The sequence below is a fragment of the Mytilus trossulus genome, chromosome 6 (genome assembly GCF_036588685.1).
Source record: "Mytilus trossulus isolate FHL-02 chromosome 6, PNRI_Mtr1.1.1.hap1, whole genome shotgun sequence".
Lineage (NCBI taxonomy): Eukaryota > Metazoa > Mollusca > Bivalvia > Mytilida > Mytilidae > Mytilus > Mytilus trossulus.
In genome coordinates this window covers 4,474,737-4,492,182 of record NC_086378.1, presented here as the reverse complement: position 1 = coordinate 4,492,182, position 17,446 = coordinate 4,474,737, and the positions used below count along the sequence as shown (strand labels likewise).

General features: G+C 32.1%; 1 protein-coding gene across 1 annotated transcript in view; it reads right to left on the bottom strand.

Annotated features, from left to right (window-relative positions):
- The window catches only part of LOC134720622 (neural-cadherin-like), a 57,282-nt gene that overhangs the window by 28,208 nt on the left and 11,628 nt on the right, over positions 1-17,446 (bottom strand). The window contains exons 2-8 of the mRNA XM_063582981.1: positions 13,370-13,555; positions 11,700-11,967; positions 5,580-5,844; positions 3,874-3,982; positions 3,050-3,176; positions 2,282-2,538; positions 1,325-1,602 (exon numbers count right to left, since the gene is read on the bottom strand). Of these exons, the coding sequence (XP_063439051.1) occupies positions 1,325-1,602; positions 2,282-2,538; positions 3,050-3,176; positions 3,874-3,982; positions 5,580-5,844; positions 11,700-11,967; positions 13,370-13,555 (1,490 nt within the window). The remainder of the gene's footprint in view (positions 1-1,324; positions 1,603-2,281; positions 2,539-3,049; positions 3,177-3,873; positions 3,983-5,579; positions 5,845-11,699; positions 11,968-13,369; positions 13,556-17,446) is intronic.

Sequence of the window (17,446 nt, the reverse complement as noted above, 5' to 3'; positions counted from 1 at the left end):
GTTATCAGAATTCAAGTTCTTATCATTGTGATACTTACAAAGATGCATTATTCACATTTATAACAAGAGGCTCTCAAGAGCCTGATTCGCTCACCTGAAACGTTTTGCTTAATCCTTTCACAATTATTATTTTTGCTTTAAAATGCCATTTAAATGTTGATCATATTGATTATTTGTAGATCTTATTTTATTTTGCCAAACATTTCTGCTGTTTACAGTTTATCTTTATATTCAATAATATTCAAGATAATAACCAAGAACTGAAAAATTTCCTTAAAATTACCAATTTAGTGGCAGCAACCCAACAATGGATTGTTAAATTTGTCTGAAAATTTCAGGGCTGATAGATCATGACCTATTGAACATTTTTACCCCATAACAAATTTGCTCTTTGCTCTTAATGCTTTAGTTTTTGAGATATAAGCCAAAAACTGCATTTGACCCCTATGTTCTATTTTTAGCCACAGCTGCCATGTTTGTCGATGGATCAGAACTTCGGACACAATTCAAAAAGTAGATACCCCAACGAACATTCATTTAAAGTTTGAGAGTATTTGGCCCAATTGTTTCAGAGAAGATTTTTAAATTTAAGCAAGTTTGAACAAATAGAGCAAATTTGTCTTTAAAGGGCAATAACTCCTTAAGGGGTCAATTGACATTATTGGTCATGTTAAATTTTTTATAGATCCAACTTTGCTGATCATTTTTGCTGTTTACAGTTTATCTTTATCTATAATAATATTCAAGATAATGACCAAAAACTGCAAAATTTCCTTAAAATTACCAATTAAGTGGCAGCAACCCAACAATGGGTTGTTTGATTCATCTGAAAATTTCAGGGCTGATAGATCTTGACATAATGAACATTTTTACCTCAGTCAGATTTGCTCTAAATGCTTTCGTTTTTGAGATATAAGCTAAAAACTGCATTTGACCCCTATGTTCTATTTTAAGTAATGGCGGCCATGTTTGTTGATAGATCGAAACTTCGGATAAAATTTATAAACTAGATACCCGAAGGAACATTCAGTTAAAGTTTGGAAGTATTTGGCCTAGTAGTTTCAGAGGAGAAGATTCTTGAAATAGTTTACGACGACAGACGACGACGACGGACGTCAAGTGATGGCATAAGCTTACATGGCTATGCCAGGTGAGCTAAAAATCTTACAATAATTAACAGTATTCTACTATATTTAAATTTGTTAAAAGTTCTGCTAAATCACAAACTGATATCATATTTAAAAAACTATTATTGTACATGTTTAAGCACATTTAATTCTAATTTTTATTGTATATTTATTTAAACAAGAATTTACTATTTTACCCTGACAACAAAGGTTCCAGGAGCCATATTTTCCATGATATGAGGAGCATAGCTACAACTAGGAAATCTAGGATTGTTATTGTTGATATCCTTTATTTCTACCACAACATAGGAATCACTCCTAAGTTTAGGAGAACCTCCACAGCAGCTGCCATCATCATAAGCTGTGATGTTTAATGTGTAGGAGGGGATATGAGCTGGTATTATGTTTGTTAATGTAATCAGACCAGATCTTGCATCAATTCTGAATGGTCCATTTGGTGCAACTGACAATTTATCTAAAAGAGAAAAAAACATTTTCATCTTAAAAAAAAATATAATTGGTAATTTGGAATATTTTTAAGTATTCCTAAAGTATCTTTTGCTGATAATATTCAGTACTCATGTCACATGACCTCAAGAACTAAAATATAGATAAGGATATCCTTTATCTTGTTTAATTACATGAATCCTTTAGCTAAAGACACATTCCCAGCTCTTTTGGTATGAATGAGTTATTGATCTAATTGTTTTGTTATAACTTCACTTATTAGTTTTTTTCTCAATTGAATTGTTTCATATTTTTAATATTTATAGACGACTTTTAAGTATGTGTTTTTCTGATAGTTGAAGGCAGTACATTAATCACATCTACTTAATTTGAACTTCTGTAGATAGTTTTCTCAGTGACAATCATAATTACAACAACTCCTTATTTCTATACTGAGGTCAATCTGTGAAGATGACTTCACTGAATAATTGTTTCTTATTGTGATGTAATAACATAAGCATTGTGACACATTGGAATATACAGGAAAATGCATAAATGTGTAAGCTTATTAATATCAGACAGCTTTTAGATATTTTTAAACGCCATCCCACCTTGATATAAACATGTGAATACAGGATATTTACTCAACAAAACGAAAATGTTACTAAGTCTTGTCATACTTGAAACTAAAGTGACTCTAGGCTTACCTGTAAAGTAATATTCCACATTATCACCATCTGGGTCTATAGCCTGTACAGTTTTGACGTAACTTCCAGCATTTTGGTCCTCACGTATGAAGGTATGTATATCCTCCTTTGTTTTACCAAACTCTGGGGGCTCATCGTTTATATTGGTAACATATATCACAACATTGGCGAGACCTGATTTCTTGAATGGTCCAGCATCTGTGGCTGTTACATTGAACTTGTACAAACGATCTGGTCGGAAGTCATAATCTAGTCTCCTACAAACAGTGGTGGCATTATAAATCAAGTAAAAGACAAAGTATTCTAAGGAAATCTTATCAAACGTTCACTTTTTGCATCCTAGTTGACTTCTAAAACTTGTTCAATGAATTTCTTCTTTTGTGCAAGTTATACTTATTTCTGTATGTACAAACCAAGTATTCACATGCCTCATCTCAAGAAAAAACAAGAATGTGTCCCAAGTACACAGATGCCCCACTTGCACTATCATTTTCTATGATCAGTGGAAATTGGGGTAAAAACTCTAATTTGGCATTAAAATTAGAAAGATCATATCATAGGGAACATGTGTACTAAGTTTCAGGTCGATTTGACTATAACTTCATCAAAAACTACCTCGACTAAAAACTTAAACCTGAAGCAGGACAAACGAACAGACGATGGAACGAACACCCCACAGACCAGAAAACATACTATCGTATGTGGGGCATAAAAATGTTTTACTATAAACATCATTAACTATTCTATATAATTTAACTATTTACTAACTTTGCTACTTTGATATCTCCAATGTATCTGCCCCTCTGGTCCATTCTGGTAACCACGTAGAAATGATCATCACTAACAGAGTAGGTAAGTTTGGCATTGTCTCCAGAATCTCTATCTGTGGCAGCCACTATAGAAACAAAAACATGCCACAGTAAATAATAAGTGTTAAAAGCTGTTTTTCATTAAAAAAATGTCTGTATTGCCAAAAAAGAAAAGAAGCAACCAATTGTATTATGTATATGAACAAAGTTGTAACTGAGTCGAGAAAAATATTTTCCAAATTTGGACAGTCAGTTTTTTTCTGTATCTGGTTGCTATGTGCAAAGCTGTAATATTATATTTGAAGAATTTAATATACCTAACTGATGCTTTGAATTTACATTTGGTGTATGCTGTTTTAGAGTTCAAATTTCTTTATTAAAATTTTGACAACATTCTGATTGTTTACTTTTCATAGTATATCTCTCTCTCATGTAATTGTGACATAAAAGTGTTAAGGATTAATTATGCAAATAAATTGTATATCAAACTGCTGACAGTTCTAACCTTGGAGTATATTTTAGCAAACATTTTTTTGGGGGTATGGGCAAACTCAACTTTACGCTGGAGTTTTTGTCATCTTATTTAGTGGAGCTTATTGATTCCAAAAATGTCACATTGATAAATATCCCCTTTACATAGTTCAAATTTTTTGATGAATCACTGGTAATACAGTTACAATTTACAATGCATTTCATACTACTAAAAAAGAACCTGACTCATGAATATACCATCAAGAATGCTATTTCTATATATAATATAATCTAAATCATGTGTGACCTTACCAGAAAACAGTGTGGTGTTGACAGGTGTCCCCTCAGAGGTCGTATTTGTATAGGTTGATAGTTCAAAGGTTGGGTCATTGTCATTAACATCTATCAAATTGACTTTCAGCTGAAATCAAATGCCATATATGTCTTATATCATTAGTGTAAATGTGAGTCAGTACGTATCAATAGCATATTCTTATGATATTGATGAAAAATCAGATAAATTAGGATTACAGAATTTCAATTTGATGGAGATCACTAAAATAAATAAATGATAGGCTGCAACATAAACATAGGAGTTCTTCTTCAGTATTTATAGCTTATCGGTGATCATCTCAACGAGATTGATTTTCTCGCTTGAGCCGGGAGATGAACAATGATAATCTTTTTATCGCTATTTTACCTATGACGACATTGTCAATTTCAGGTCAATTTCATGTCAATTTCGTTAGCCAACGCCACCACGTGCATGCTTAGTTTCTAGCGATAATTTTCCATCTCAAGCGAGTAGCATGATATGAAAATTATCACAAAAAAGATCAAGGGAAAAATGCACAAAATCCTAACTATTTAAATTGAGAATGGAAATGGGAAATGTGTCAAAGAGACAACAACCCGACCATAGAAAAAACAACAGCAAAAGGTCACCAACAGGTCTTCAATGTAGCAAGAAATTTCCGCACCCGGAGGCGTCCTTCAGCTGGCCCCTAAACAAATATATTGACTTTTCCTAGAGTTTGCCATGCATGGAAATAAAACTTTTATGGTATTTATCTAACCATTATGTAATGATTTAAACAACAGTCATAACTTAAGAAGAACATAACATGTCTCAAAGACTATAAGCAATTCTTAACTGCCAAAAAAACTAAGTCCATCTATAGCTTCAGTCCAGATTTTGTGAAATTCCATATAGATTTGACAAAAGTATAGACATCTATATAAACATAACCAAAATGTTGACAACCAAACAAGGGAATATAGGATCAATCATTTTTTTTGGCCTTTAGAAAAAATATTTGAAAGGGAAACAAAAAATCAGTACTACACATTATGTCATATGATTGCACTTTATCTAGCAGTTTTGTGAATGATTGTTATATTTCACAGTTGTTTGATCCTATCAGTTTACATATATAAATACAATTATCACCAGGGTTGATGTTTCACAGGTAAACAAAACAACTAATATCAGAATTTCTAAAGTTTCTAATTGCCAATTAGCTGTCTTTATAACTTCTGTCATAGTTTTTTTCTCTCACTTGACGTATACAGTTATAAATTAGACTTAGAAAATTTCAAAGCCATCTGTTGGATCAGGTTTGAAGCTTTAACTAGAGTTTGCAGTTTATAATTCTTATTCTATATTAGTGAAATCCTCTCTCAACTCTTAAAATGAAAACATACTGCAATGAAATACCAGTAGATGTTTACAGTTACTCTTGGAATATTTTTTTAATTGGATAGTTTATCGTTTCATACAAGTGAGAGGTTTTGCTAGCTATAAATAATGAAGCTAGGTTTAATCCACAATTTTAAACATTAGGAAATACCTTTCCCTAAGTCAGGAATATGACAGTTATTTCCCATGAGTTTGATGTGTTAGTGCTTTTGATTTTTCCTTTTTATAATGGACTTTCTGTTTTTAATGTTTCTTAATAGAGTTCAGTATTTTTTGTTTCTTCAATTTTCAAATGTGTTAATAATCTTTATTATAATACCTGGGTGGTACTGAGCAGTCCCGTTGATTCTTCAACAGCTCTGAGAGTGAGTACAAACTGATGTGCTGTGGATGCCTCATAATCCATACTCTGTAAGGTAGCAACCTCTCCCTCGTCACTCATGGTAAATAATGTGGATGTTTGCCCCCTGTCATCCAACAGTGAAAATTTAATGGTCCCATCGTAATCTGTATTTTCATCTGGAGTTTTGGATTGGAATGGTTTGGCTTTGATGCTTAATGGGCTGCCGTCATCATTTGTCAATCTATAAAAAAAGGATTAAAAACTCTAACATGTCAAGTGATGAAATTATTTCTAAAACAGATACAAATATGATGGTTCTATTGATTGAATGTTGATGTTTTAATGCCACTTTCAAGTGCAAGTTTGGTCTATTTTGTGGCCGTCAGTTTTTATTGGTGAAGGAAGCCCATAAAAACCATGACCTTCAATAGTGGAGTTGAGTGTACCCGCACAAGCAGGGTATGGTCGTAGTAAGACATTAAAATGATTTTCAAACTTATTGAAGACTTCCACGAAACATATAGAACCAAAGATCAGGAAATGTTTTATGTAAATTAGGTCATTTTCCAAAATGAGACAACCAAATTTAGAATTCATACTAACTCGAGGCTGTGACTCCAGAATGTTGTCAAAATAAAACGATATATATATCGAGTGTAAGCTTTCTTGTTTAGTTATGCAACAGCCCACTTTCAGTCAGTGTTATTTTAAGTAACTTATTGTTTTTATAGTCCAGCGGATATCAGAATAATTGATCACTTTATGGTAAAAGCATGAAACTTGGCATAGTGAAAGATTAAGGGGTAAAGACAAAATTCAGATATGGAGCCACGAAAAAAAAATCCAATATGGCCGCCAAATTTAAGATGGCCGACATTAGTATAACATAATTCACTTGATGAAGTCTTCCAATTTTAATGTGTTCAGAAGATGTCACAAACTTAAGGAAATACAATTAAGATATATGTCAATTATTATTTTTTTTAAACCTTATAATACAGAAATCATCAAAATGGCGTCCAAATTCAAAATGGCGCGTCAAAATGTCTAAGTTTGACAGTATTCGTATGTATACACCATCATTGTGTGATAGAAAGTTACCAAATACGCGAAACTGATCATTTGATATCGACAAAGACCTACAATGTATCAATGCCTGGGTGCATAGATAATATTTTCAAAATGGCGGCAATATTCAAAATGGCGCCGTTTAACATGTACAAATTTGACGTTTGTTTTTGAATATGGTATACAAATGATTAAAAAAATAATGGATAATTTATTTCAATACAAGCACGTATATACAAACATATTATTATTTAATGTAACAGGTGACATTAACTATGAAATAAAAATGGCCGATACAGTTCAAAATGGCGTCTTCGACGAGTTCTTAATTTTCACAGTAACAGGTAATGACCTTAAAAAATTTCACAATTCATGAAATGAAAAAAAACCCAAAACATATGCAGTATTGAATCAGTGCAAAGAGTATTTCTTTTTTTAGAAATGAGATAAGAAATTGAAAAAACCCTCACAAGTAACTATTTAACATAACAACAGATTAAAATTATAATTAGAATATAATAAAATGCAGGGAAAACAAAAGAAAGCACAGTCACGATCAGTTTCTCTTTCACAGTCCGGTGAGCAGTTGCATAATGCTGTGCATTTTAATACTGCTTTCACGAATTTACATGCTCCTATACATCCTTTCTTGCATCCACAGTGGATGAACTCTTGGCATGACATTGAAGCTTCAGCAAGCACAGACCAGAATGGTACCCAAGTACCATCAAGTTTTTGCCAACCAAATAAATCTGGTGATGGCATACTAGAATTTGCAAATAAACAACTGCGCCAAATAACACTACCTTGGTAAGCTGCACGTTTCATATGTTCAATGAAGAAGTGCATCTCGTGATGGAGGAATATTGTCAATTGTTCTTGTCTTCTGCGTGAATAACTGTTTTCTAAACTCATTCACCATATTAGCTGTACAAGACCGATCATACAAAAGCACAACATATCGTTCTATTACTTTTAACACTTTTAAAATTTCCACTTCATTTGGATTTTCAATAACTTGCAGAAATGCTTCTGACAACTCCTCATTTACGAACCATGTATCCCAAGCTGATTTCGTACCTTTCCCAGAAAAAGCTGAGACTGTGTCACAACCGGTAAATGAATGGAACAGTAGAAAGACTTTCAATTTCAATGGTCCTAGAGCAAGGCACAATCCATGAATTGAAATATATAGAAAGTTCTTTCCAGTGCCAAAACCTATCCACAGCTGTTCAGCTATTTGAATTCCCCTTTTGATGCAGCTGGGAATGAGGACATATCAATTGAAAGTTCCCCTTCGACTAATGGGATATCTGGTTCGATGAATATAAGTACAGCTGGTGGAAGATTTGAATAACTCTCTGGTAAAAGAGACACTCTCTTTGACTGGCATTTCAACATAGGTTCAGATTGGTCAAATGTTTGAACAACGCCTTGAACATCCTCTGAAATATGTTGGAATAAAGATATACCTGTACCATGGAATGAATCTTTTAACGAGATACTGCTTGAATTGTGATCAATGTTGTCTACAGCAGATGAAGTAAATACATTTTGTAGTGGATTGGTAGGGCAAACAATACCTTCTTTGACATAACGACGACAAGCATCCTTGGCCATGGAAGTAGAAATTTCTTACACTCGGTCATAGGAGATAGACAGTCCAAGATTGGAGAAAGTATCTACTAGATCACGTTTGCTAGTCTTACATGGATCATGATTCCCAAATAAGCACAAACTGGAGGTTCATGATCTTTCATGTGACGGTTGGATAGTTTCTTTGTACAACTATACATCAGAGGATGTGCTATTGTTAATGTCGACTCAGAATATGAACGATCCTGAATGGTGGGTCCAAATTGAATCATACTGACCAAAGTAAGCAATGACTGGGGTACATAAGCTTCCTGATATTCCTTTGGGAAGGTTCCTTTAAATTCTGAATTTGATGCGAAATCTTCTAAGCAGACTCTCTTCAATGCAGGACCAATGTCATCTTTGAAAGCAAGATTGTTTTCAAGACCTTGTTTGTAAGCATCTAAGTTAGGGAAATTACAATTCTGTGTTTTAGTCGTGTAACTCGAGATGAAACATCTGCACCTACCATATAGTTCTTTTCGTATAAAGTTTACATGGATCTGACAATCTGAAAATGCAATACCATGGATTTGACTTTCCTTCTTAGATTCGACCTTATCATTTTTCATTTCAATTTGAGATGCACGATTATATAAGGAAACTAAACATTTAGAGTGGTACTTTGCTTTCTTTGCAATTAGATCACCAGCACTTAACTTTGCAAGTAACAAAGTGTCATTTAATTTACTGCTCATTCTCTCACACGTGTATCCTGTCCAAACGTTGAGGACTCTTTAAGGGCTTTTTGGCCATTTTCATTACAAAAAAAGCACACAGACAGGTTACTGGTGCACTGAACGGAGAAGCTATGTCTAGTTTTCTTTTAGATGTGGTTGCTTTATCATCTATTCTCTCATGTGAGGTTGATTTTTCTGCTCTATCCAACTTTGTCCTGTTCAGTTTCAAGTTGCAAGATTTGTGCCAACATGCCTTTTGGTCAATGAAATACTGTGCTATTCCAGATCCCTCATCTAAATATAAGTTTTCAATGCACACATTAATGCCTTCAGGCATCAATCGTAATTCATGAAACTTCTAAATATTATCAGCTAAAGATTGATTACCAGCACCAACATTGAGACGTTTAGAATCAAATGGGCATATACGTTTTTCATCTATTATTTCTTGGCATAGGATGCAATTTGCCCAATCAATATTATTTAACTTAGTTGGTTTGTCATATTCTACACTTGATACCCTGAACGTCTTTTCAGTAGTCATGTTGTAATAAATATGATCGTAAATTAGTTTATATATTCCTTGTATATAACTTCTGTATGCCAGACGTGTGTTTCGTCTACAAATGACGTATCAGTGACGCTTGAATCGAAAAAGTTAAAAAGACAAACAAAAAATATGTAATTTAATATTTGACGACCTGAAATCCGGAAAATTTTGCAAAGCACAAATATTTGTTGATTATTAATAGCTTTCTAGATATACACGATATAGTTTCTGATAATAAGACTTTTGACGGCCATTTTGAATGTGTCGGCCATTAAGCAATTATTTTTTATTGTTCCATATTCAGAAAGGATTAATTAGCATCATAACTAGCAATGTGCAAAGTTTTTTGCTTTTATTTTCAAATGATCAATTATACCATTTTTTTTTTTGGACTCTGCCTCATGACTGTTGGCGGCCATTTTGAATTGTCGGCCATTATGGAATTATTTTGATTGTTCCATATTCATTAAAGATTAATAAGCACCATAACTAGCAATATGCAAAGTGTTGTGTTTTTATTTTCAATGATAAATTATACCATATTTTTGGACTCTGCCTCATGACTGTTGGTGGCCATTTTGAAATTGGCGGCCATTTTTTTTAATTTTTTTATTGTTCCATATTCAGAAAAAATTAATAATCATTATAATTAGCAATATGCAAAGTTTTGTGCTTTAATTTTCAAAAGTTAAATTGAACTCTATTTTTGGACTCTGCTTCATGACTGTTGGCGGCCATTTTGAAATTGGCGGCCATTGTGGATTTTTTTTTGATGGCTCCATATCCAAAAATGTTTATAAGCATCATAACTAACACTGTGCAAAGTTTCATGCTTTTACCATAAAGTGATCAATTGTCCCAAAATATTGGACTTAGCTGCTGGACTATTAGTACTACAATGATTTATACAATTGGTAAAAAAGTTTTAACCTTAAAGTCATTTATCTATATGAAAAAAGTGATATTTTCAAACTTTTAATGTTTTACAGTAAAAGTTGAATTTTTCAGTTACTGCAATACATGTACTATACGTTGTCAAGGAATTATAAATGCAATATTATATGTTGTTAAGTAATTATAAACCTTTCATGTACTTAATTGAAATGTTTCAGTTATGAGACAAGTTTTTAATATGTGTATGTAGGTGTAATTATACATCAGAGGCCAGCCAATGTGAAAATGCACTTTAATAAAACAATTATTTTAATATACTATTGATGATTTACAATCTGCTCGTAAATTAGCTAACCACAACATGAATTGTCTTTATGTAACTGATTTCCAGGTGTAAAAATAGCCTACCAAATACTTGTAAGTATAAGGAAGTGTGTATCCCAAGTCAATTATCATACAGCTTTTCTAAATTGAAGCTGATCTTATCCATGCCCGCTTCATAATTCTAATAATCTAATATTTGACCATTTCTATACCTTTGAACAACAATGACTGTCATTCTTTATTCTGATAAGAGAGTCATTCCACTATCAAAAAGTCCTTATGATATATCTTTTAGTCTTTTTTCAAGATATAAAGTACAAACTTTGTAGTGACTAATATCATTTTATGTGCAACATGTTTGCAAGATTTTATTTCAGGTCACAATGTCAGAAATGCACAAGAGTTAATTCATTTTTATGTTCCCAAATGAATGACAGTTCTTAAAATAGGAACACTTTATGTTTGTTAATATGTAAGAAGTAATGTACTTTTAAAATGTATTGACTAACTGTTAGCATCTCCTTATAATGCTGAATCTCTAGATTTGTATTCGTTCTCCTCATAAAAGGATTGAATTTAACCAAACTGTCTGATGTTCAGCTCAATGAAACAGCAACCCAACAATACAACATAAGAAATAACATAATGACTGCTGTAAAGGTTTTTTACATTCAATCTTTTATCATACTTTACTAAAACATAAGTTCAAATTACTGAAAAATACCTCCTCCTAAATTACTGGTGTCGGTTTTCCAAAAAAAATTACAACTAAGATTGGTCTTCAGTCATGAACAAATCATTTTTTTGGTAAAATCGACTTCTGAAATCTGTCTTTTTGCATTAACCATAATATCTTAGTTCAAAAAAGATACAAAACCATCCCTCGTAAGCCCTCATGGTTGTGTCTATAGCTAACACAAACAGAGATATAATAAATTTACATACTTATAGCCAGCTTGATTGTTTTCCATTACATATCCAATATACGGATCTTCAAAGAACTGTGGAGGTCTAGACCCCACTAAAACTTTGACAATCTCAAAATTAGATTTCTGTATAATGGTTGGTGGAACTGATGTGTCCTGAGCTGACACAACTAATGAGAATTCTCGTCCTTTCTCATATTGTCCATGACCTGTCTTTGTCGTAACAATCCTACCAATATGACGTCCAGCAGCAATGATGTTTTGGATGGCAAACTTTCCTTCTCCAGCTATAAATAAGCAAAAATAAAGTTACTAGAATGAAAGAGTTAATAAATGGGGAATGTGTCCATGGAACACATTTAATACCCACTCCCTTGCATAAAACATTATAAAGGAATAAAAATTTGTAAGGGTTCCGCGGAACCCAGTGTCTCGCCTACTTTTGCTTTAACTCCCAGGCTCAACAAAAATGACGAAAATAACCAATAAAAATATTCCTCTTGATACCATCTTTTCATTGTAGAAGTTTCTGTCCAAGTTTGGTAAAAATTTCAGGATAGTTTATGAATCGAATAAATGTTTTAAAACTGCAGACTGTATGTAATGTTAACTGGAAGAAAAACTAAGTCCATTTATAAGTAAAATACAGATACACAGGTACCAAATATTAACAAAATTTCTTCTCTAGATACTAGCTTTCAATCATAAACAAGCTTCTGTCCAAGTTTGGTACAAATCTAAAATAGTATAAAAAAGTCATTAAATTTTTTAAAAATTTAACCACAGAGTGAATGTGTTGTTTCCTGGCAGAAAATCTAAGTCCATTTAAAAGTATAATAATTTTTTTTTACAAAATTTATTTCTGGATACTATCTTATGATCATAAACAAGCTTCTGTCCAAGTTTGGTACAAACCCTTGATAGTTAAAGAAAGTTATTAAAATTTTCAAAACTTTAACCACAGAGTGAATGTAATGTTTCCCCGCAGAAAAACTAAGTCCATTTATAAAAAAAATACAGAAAAAATGGAATTTTATTTTTACAAAATTTACTTCTGGATACTATCTTTTGATCATAAACAAGCTTCTGTCCAAGTTTGGTAGAAATCCAGTATAGTTTAAGAAAGTTATTAAATTTTCAAAAACTTTAACCACAGAGTGAATATTTGTTGACGCCGCCGACGACGACGGAATGTAGGATCGCTTAGTCTTGCTTTTTCGACTAAAGTCGAAGGCTCGACAAAAATTAAGAACAGTAACAGTCATTGTTCATCTAAGTTGATGGCAAATTACAATGGCTTTGATGGCAAATTAATGTTAGTTCTGTTAATTTTCACACCTTGCCTAGATGTTGTCTGATTTATTAGCTTTGCATATATTATTGAAAAACCTATCATCACATACATGACATATATATGCATCCTGTTACTCTTGTTTTGTTCACACATCGTTGTCAATACAATGTAATTTAATGTGACTGTCATACAAGTTAGAAGTTTGGCTAGCTATAAGCCCAGGTTTTACTCACCATTTTCCACATACGAAAATGCCTGTACCAAGTCAGGAATATGACAGTTGTTTTCCATATGTATGATAAGTTTGAGCTTTTGATTTTTCCATTTGAATAGGGACTAAGTTTTGGATTTACTTGGAGCTAAAAACTTTGGTGACTATAATACTTTTTACTGACCTGATTCCAGTATATATGTAATGCTAGAGCCTGTGTCTGCATCATCAGCCATAAGTTCATACACAAGCTCTCCGATACTTGGATTGGTGGACACTGTAGCCAGGAATGGTCGCGGTTCATTGATAAACCTTGGTTTCTCATCATTAACATCCTTCACAGTTAATGTTACTTTCAGCAATGTATAATCTACAATATATAAAACAGGTATTTAGATTCAAGTTTAATTATTGCGATTTCAGGAAAAGCTGCATACAGATGAATCATATACATGCTAAAACAAAATATACTCTCTAAAAAAATATATACTCACTCAAACAAAATATACACTCTAAAACAAAATATACACTCTTAAACAAAATATACACTCTTAAACAAAATATACACTCTTAAACAAATTTACACTTGGGTGTACAAGAGACAATTTGTAGCATTTACAGCAGTGGCAGATCCAGGGGGGTCAGGTCAGGGGGTTGACAACCTCATATTTTTAAGACGATCAATGCATTTGATTGGGGACTTATTGCTGAAACACCTCCTTTATCTTGGGTTGGGAACCCATCTCCTTTTATTATGTCTGGATCTCCCCCTGTAGGATGTACACATTGTATATTCTTACAAATGTAACACAAGATTATCAAATAATTATTTTAAAAAAAACCACACACAACTAACATGACTCAAAATGAATAAAAAATTTGATACAGTTTTATCATTCTAATTACATGTATTTGCATTGTCTACATTCCCATAGACCTTTATCAACACATATAAAGTTTAAGTACTGCTTTTAATCCTCGATAAGATCTAGTTCTACGATACTATTATGTAACAATTTACTTCATAAATAGCACTAAAACAGACCAATTTACTGACATGGAGCTATTTTATTACATTAACCACAAAAAAAGTAAATGTTTAATGGTGCATCACTGTAACTGTTGTTATCAGAAAATCGGTATTTGCTAATAATTCTTTCAATTTCTTTCCTACAATAAACCTATACAGCTTTAAGAAAAGTTTGGCAGAAATTACACAAGAATGTTTGATAAAATCTTTTATAATCAGTTCAATGAATTTACTACAGAAAAACTTATCTGATAAAAAATTCTAAAAATATTTATTTCACTTACTTTTCCATTTTTTGACAAGTGATCTGATAAAAAGAAACAACTGTCTAGGTGGAGTACACTAATGTTTTATTTAATGACATGAACCCATCAAGGATTAACAAAAGAGCAAGCAATTCTTAGTCTATCAAAACCTTCTTAAAAACAAGTTAAGAATTTGAGAGAATTGTCATATTATGGGTTTTAAAACATAAATACGAAAAACTTATATCTGTTATTGTCTCTTAATTGAGATTGGAAATGGGGAATGTACCAAAGAAACAACAGCCAGACCAAAGAGCAGTAAACAGCCAAAGGCGACCAATGGGTCTTTAATACAGCGAGAAAATCCAGCACCCGGAGATTCTCTTTCATAATTCTCTCTTTTTTTCCATTAGCTAACCATGCTAACATTATATTGTTTTATTAAAACACATGTTGAAATTAATGTAGCAACATGCCTATGACAAATCAAGACCCAGAGATGCAATTAAATTAAACGAATTATCTCATTGCTATACATGCAACAGAACAAAGGCAACTCGTAACTTCATTAAATATGAATAATAATAGGGAGTAACATCTTTTTCATTCTACAATTTCATTTCATTTTGTGTAGCAGACTGAAACCCATTAACATTTTTATAAATTTGACCCCAGGGAGTAACCTTAAATAGATGGTTTTCTACAATAAATTCTGTAAAAAAATCAATATTGATCAGTCTTAGAACATCCTATTCTTTCTCGGTTTTATACTTGATATTCTAAAAATATTGTAAGAAAATATGCTGAATAAAATGATGATCTCTTTTTGATTATTGGATTATAAAAACACTCATTGAAGTTGTAAGGGATGTTTTGTCTGATTAATAAATAAATTTGGTGTTTTTACTGTCTTCTGATTGGTTAAAATTATTAGTTTTATTTTCAATGTTGTCAATTTTGATGGCGACACGCCCACTCTGACGTTGAGTATTCATACGCCAACATGTGGGTACGTTTGTTATTGTTAATATAAATAATATAAAAAGTTCTTTGAGCCTTATTTTTGATAGAAATTTATTTATAATGAATGGCAATGATTTATTTTGATTTTATTGAACCATAAAACTAATTTTTGACTCTTCACATTTTACATAATCCGCTTCGCGGATTATTCAATGTGAAGAGTCAAAAATTAGTTTTATGGTTCAATAAAATCAAAATAAGTAATAGCCATTCATTAAATAACATATGAAAAACCTGGTGTCTATACTCAATTAGTCATAATAACAAAAAAATGTATAAAGTGACCTAATGGTATCAGATACCATGACTTATAAACGAAAAGAAAATATACAAACGATAGAATCTTGTTTGTTCTGTATAAACCTCATCACCAACCTCATCTTATTATAAAGGTCTGGGAATTACAGGATTAAACAGTAGATTAACTACTTCATTACCACATAAATAGTTTCAATATGTATGAATGTATATCTTCTGTGTAAATGTTTGCTTATAAGTCATTCTTGTCCAAATTTGTAAACAAAAATCTATAAATACATATTATCCAATCATCCCTGTATAATAATATTTAAGAGAAACCTTAAAATATAGTTTTTTTTTATACATTATAAAAAAGAAGATGTGGTATGATTGCCAATGAAACAACTATCCACATAAGACCAAAATGACACAAACATAAACAACTAAAGGTCATCGTAAGGCCTTCAACAATGAGCAAAGCCCATAATGCAGTCAGCTATAAAAGGCCCTGATAAGACAATGTAAAACAATTCAAACAAGAAAACTAACAGCCTTATTTATGTAAAAAAATGAATGAAAAACAATTGTTTGTACTGAAACTGGTTTATGTAAAAATACCTTACAACTAAAACTTATCTTAATAGAAAAACAAAGGATATGGGATATCCACCCTCCACACAAAATCAGTACATGTGCAGCAAAAAACATGAAAAAAATCAAGGAACAGTACTTTCATTGCTGTTCTTCATCTCAAAGTCACTGTGAGACCTTCAACATTGAACAAAAAACAAAAAAAACTCTTAACTCAATTCTAATACAATGAAGGCCCGGCCATGGTCTGATTTATTTTTTAATTTGTTAACAAGTAAAAGCTAAGATTCTGCCTTTCACAATGAGGACTGCTTGTTTTATCTGGTCTAACATAGACTAAGTTAAATCACTGACATTATATAATGTGTGCAAGAAGTTAATATAAAACCACCTGATTTCAGGGAAATGTAAACTGCATCATGTACATGCTGGTTACATAACAACAAAAAGTCTGTTTAAACTCCTACTCAAGTTTTTTGTAGAACAATTCTCTAATGATCAGGAATTAATACTATATATCACACAGTAGACTGACATAATAAACTCATCTTATGATCCTAAAATATCTTGCATGCATTTCACTGGCAGATGTTTTAATAGTCAATGGGTAAACCCTAAGTATTATCTACATCAACAGAAAATATACCAATCAGTTGTGCATCTTGTACTTTATAATCTGCACATCGTTTGTCTTTTATGCTATGAATACAATGATTTGTTTACAAATTATGTATAGGTTTGTGTGTACAATAGAAGTATATATAAACAGCTATCATAAATCATAGGTTTTGTTTTTTCTTTTACATCTTATCTTTGTCTAATTATAAACCACACTTTTTTGTACTGGTAATCAACTTATTCATGAAAATGTTCTTATAGAAGAAAAATTGACTTTTCAAACAATTGAAACTGCAAGCTACTGCTCACTGATGATACCCCTGCCCAAATATTTTGGTAAACAGGAAGTTGTTGAGTGATGAATCTGAAAACGCATCACACGGGATAGCTGACTTGTATAAATCCTGAAACTAAATTTCAGAAATTCAATTGTAGTTCCTGATAAAAATGTGATGAAAATTTCTAAGGGTGCTGGAATTTCTCACTGCATTGAAGACCTGTTGGTGACCTTCTG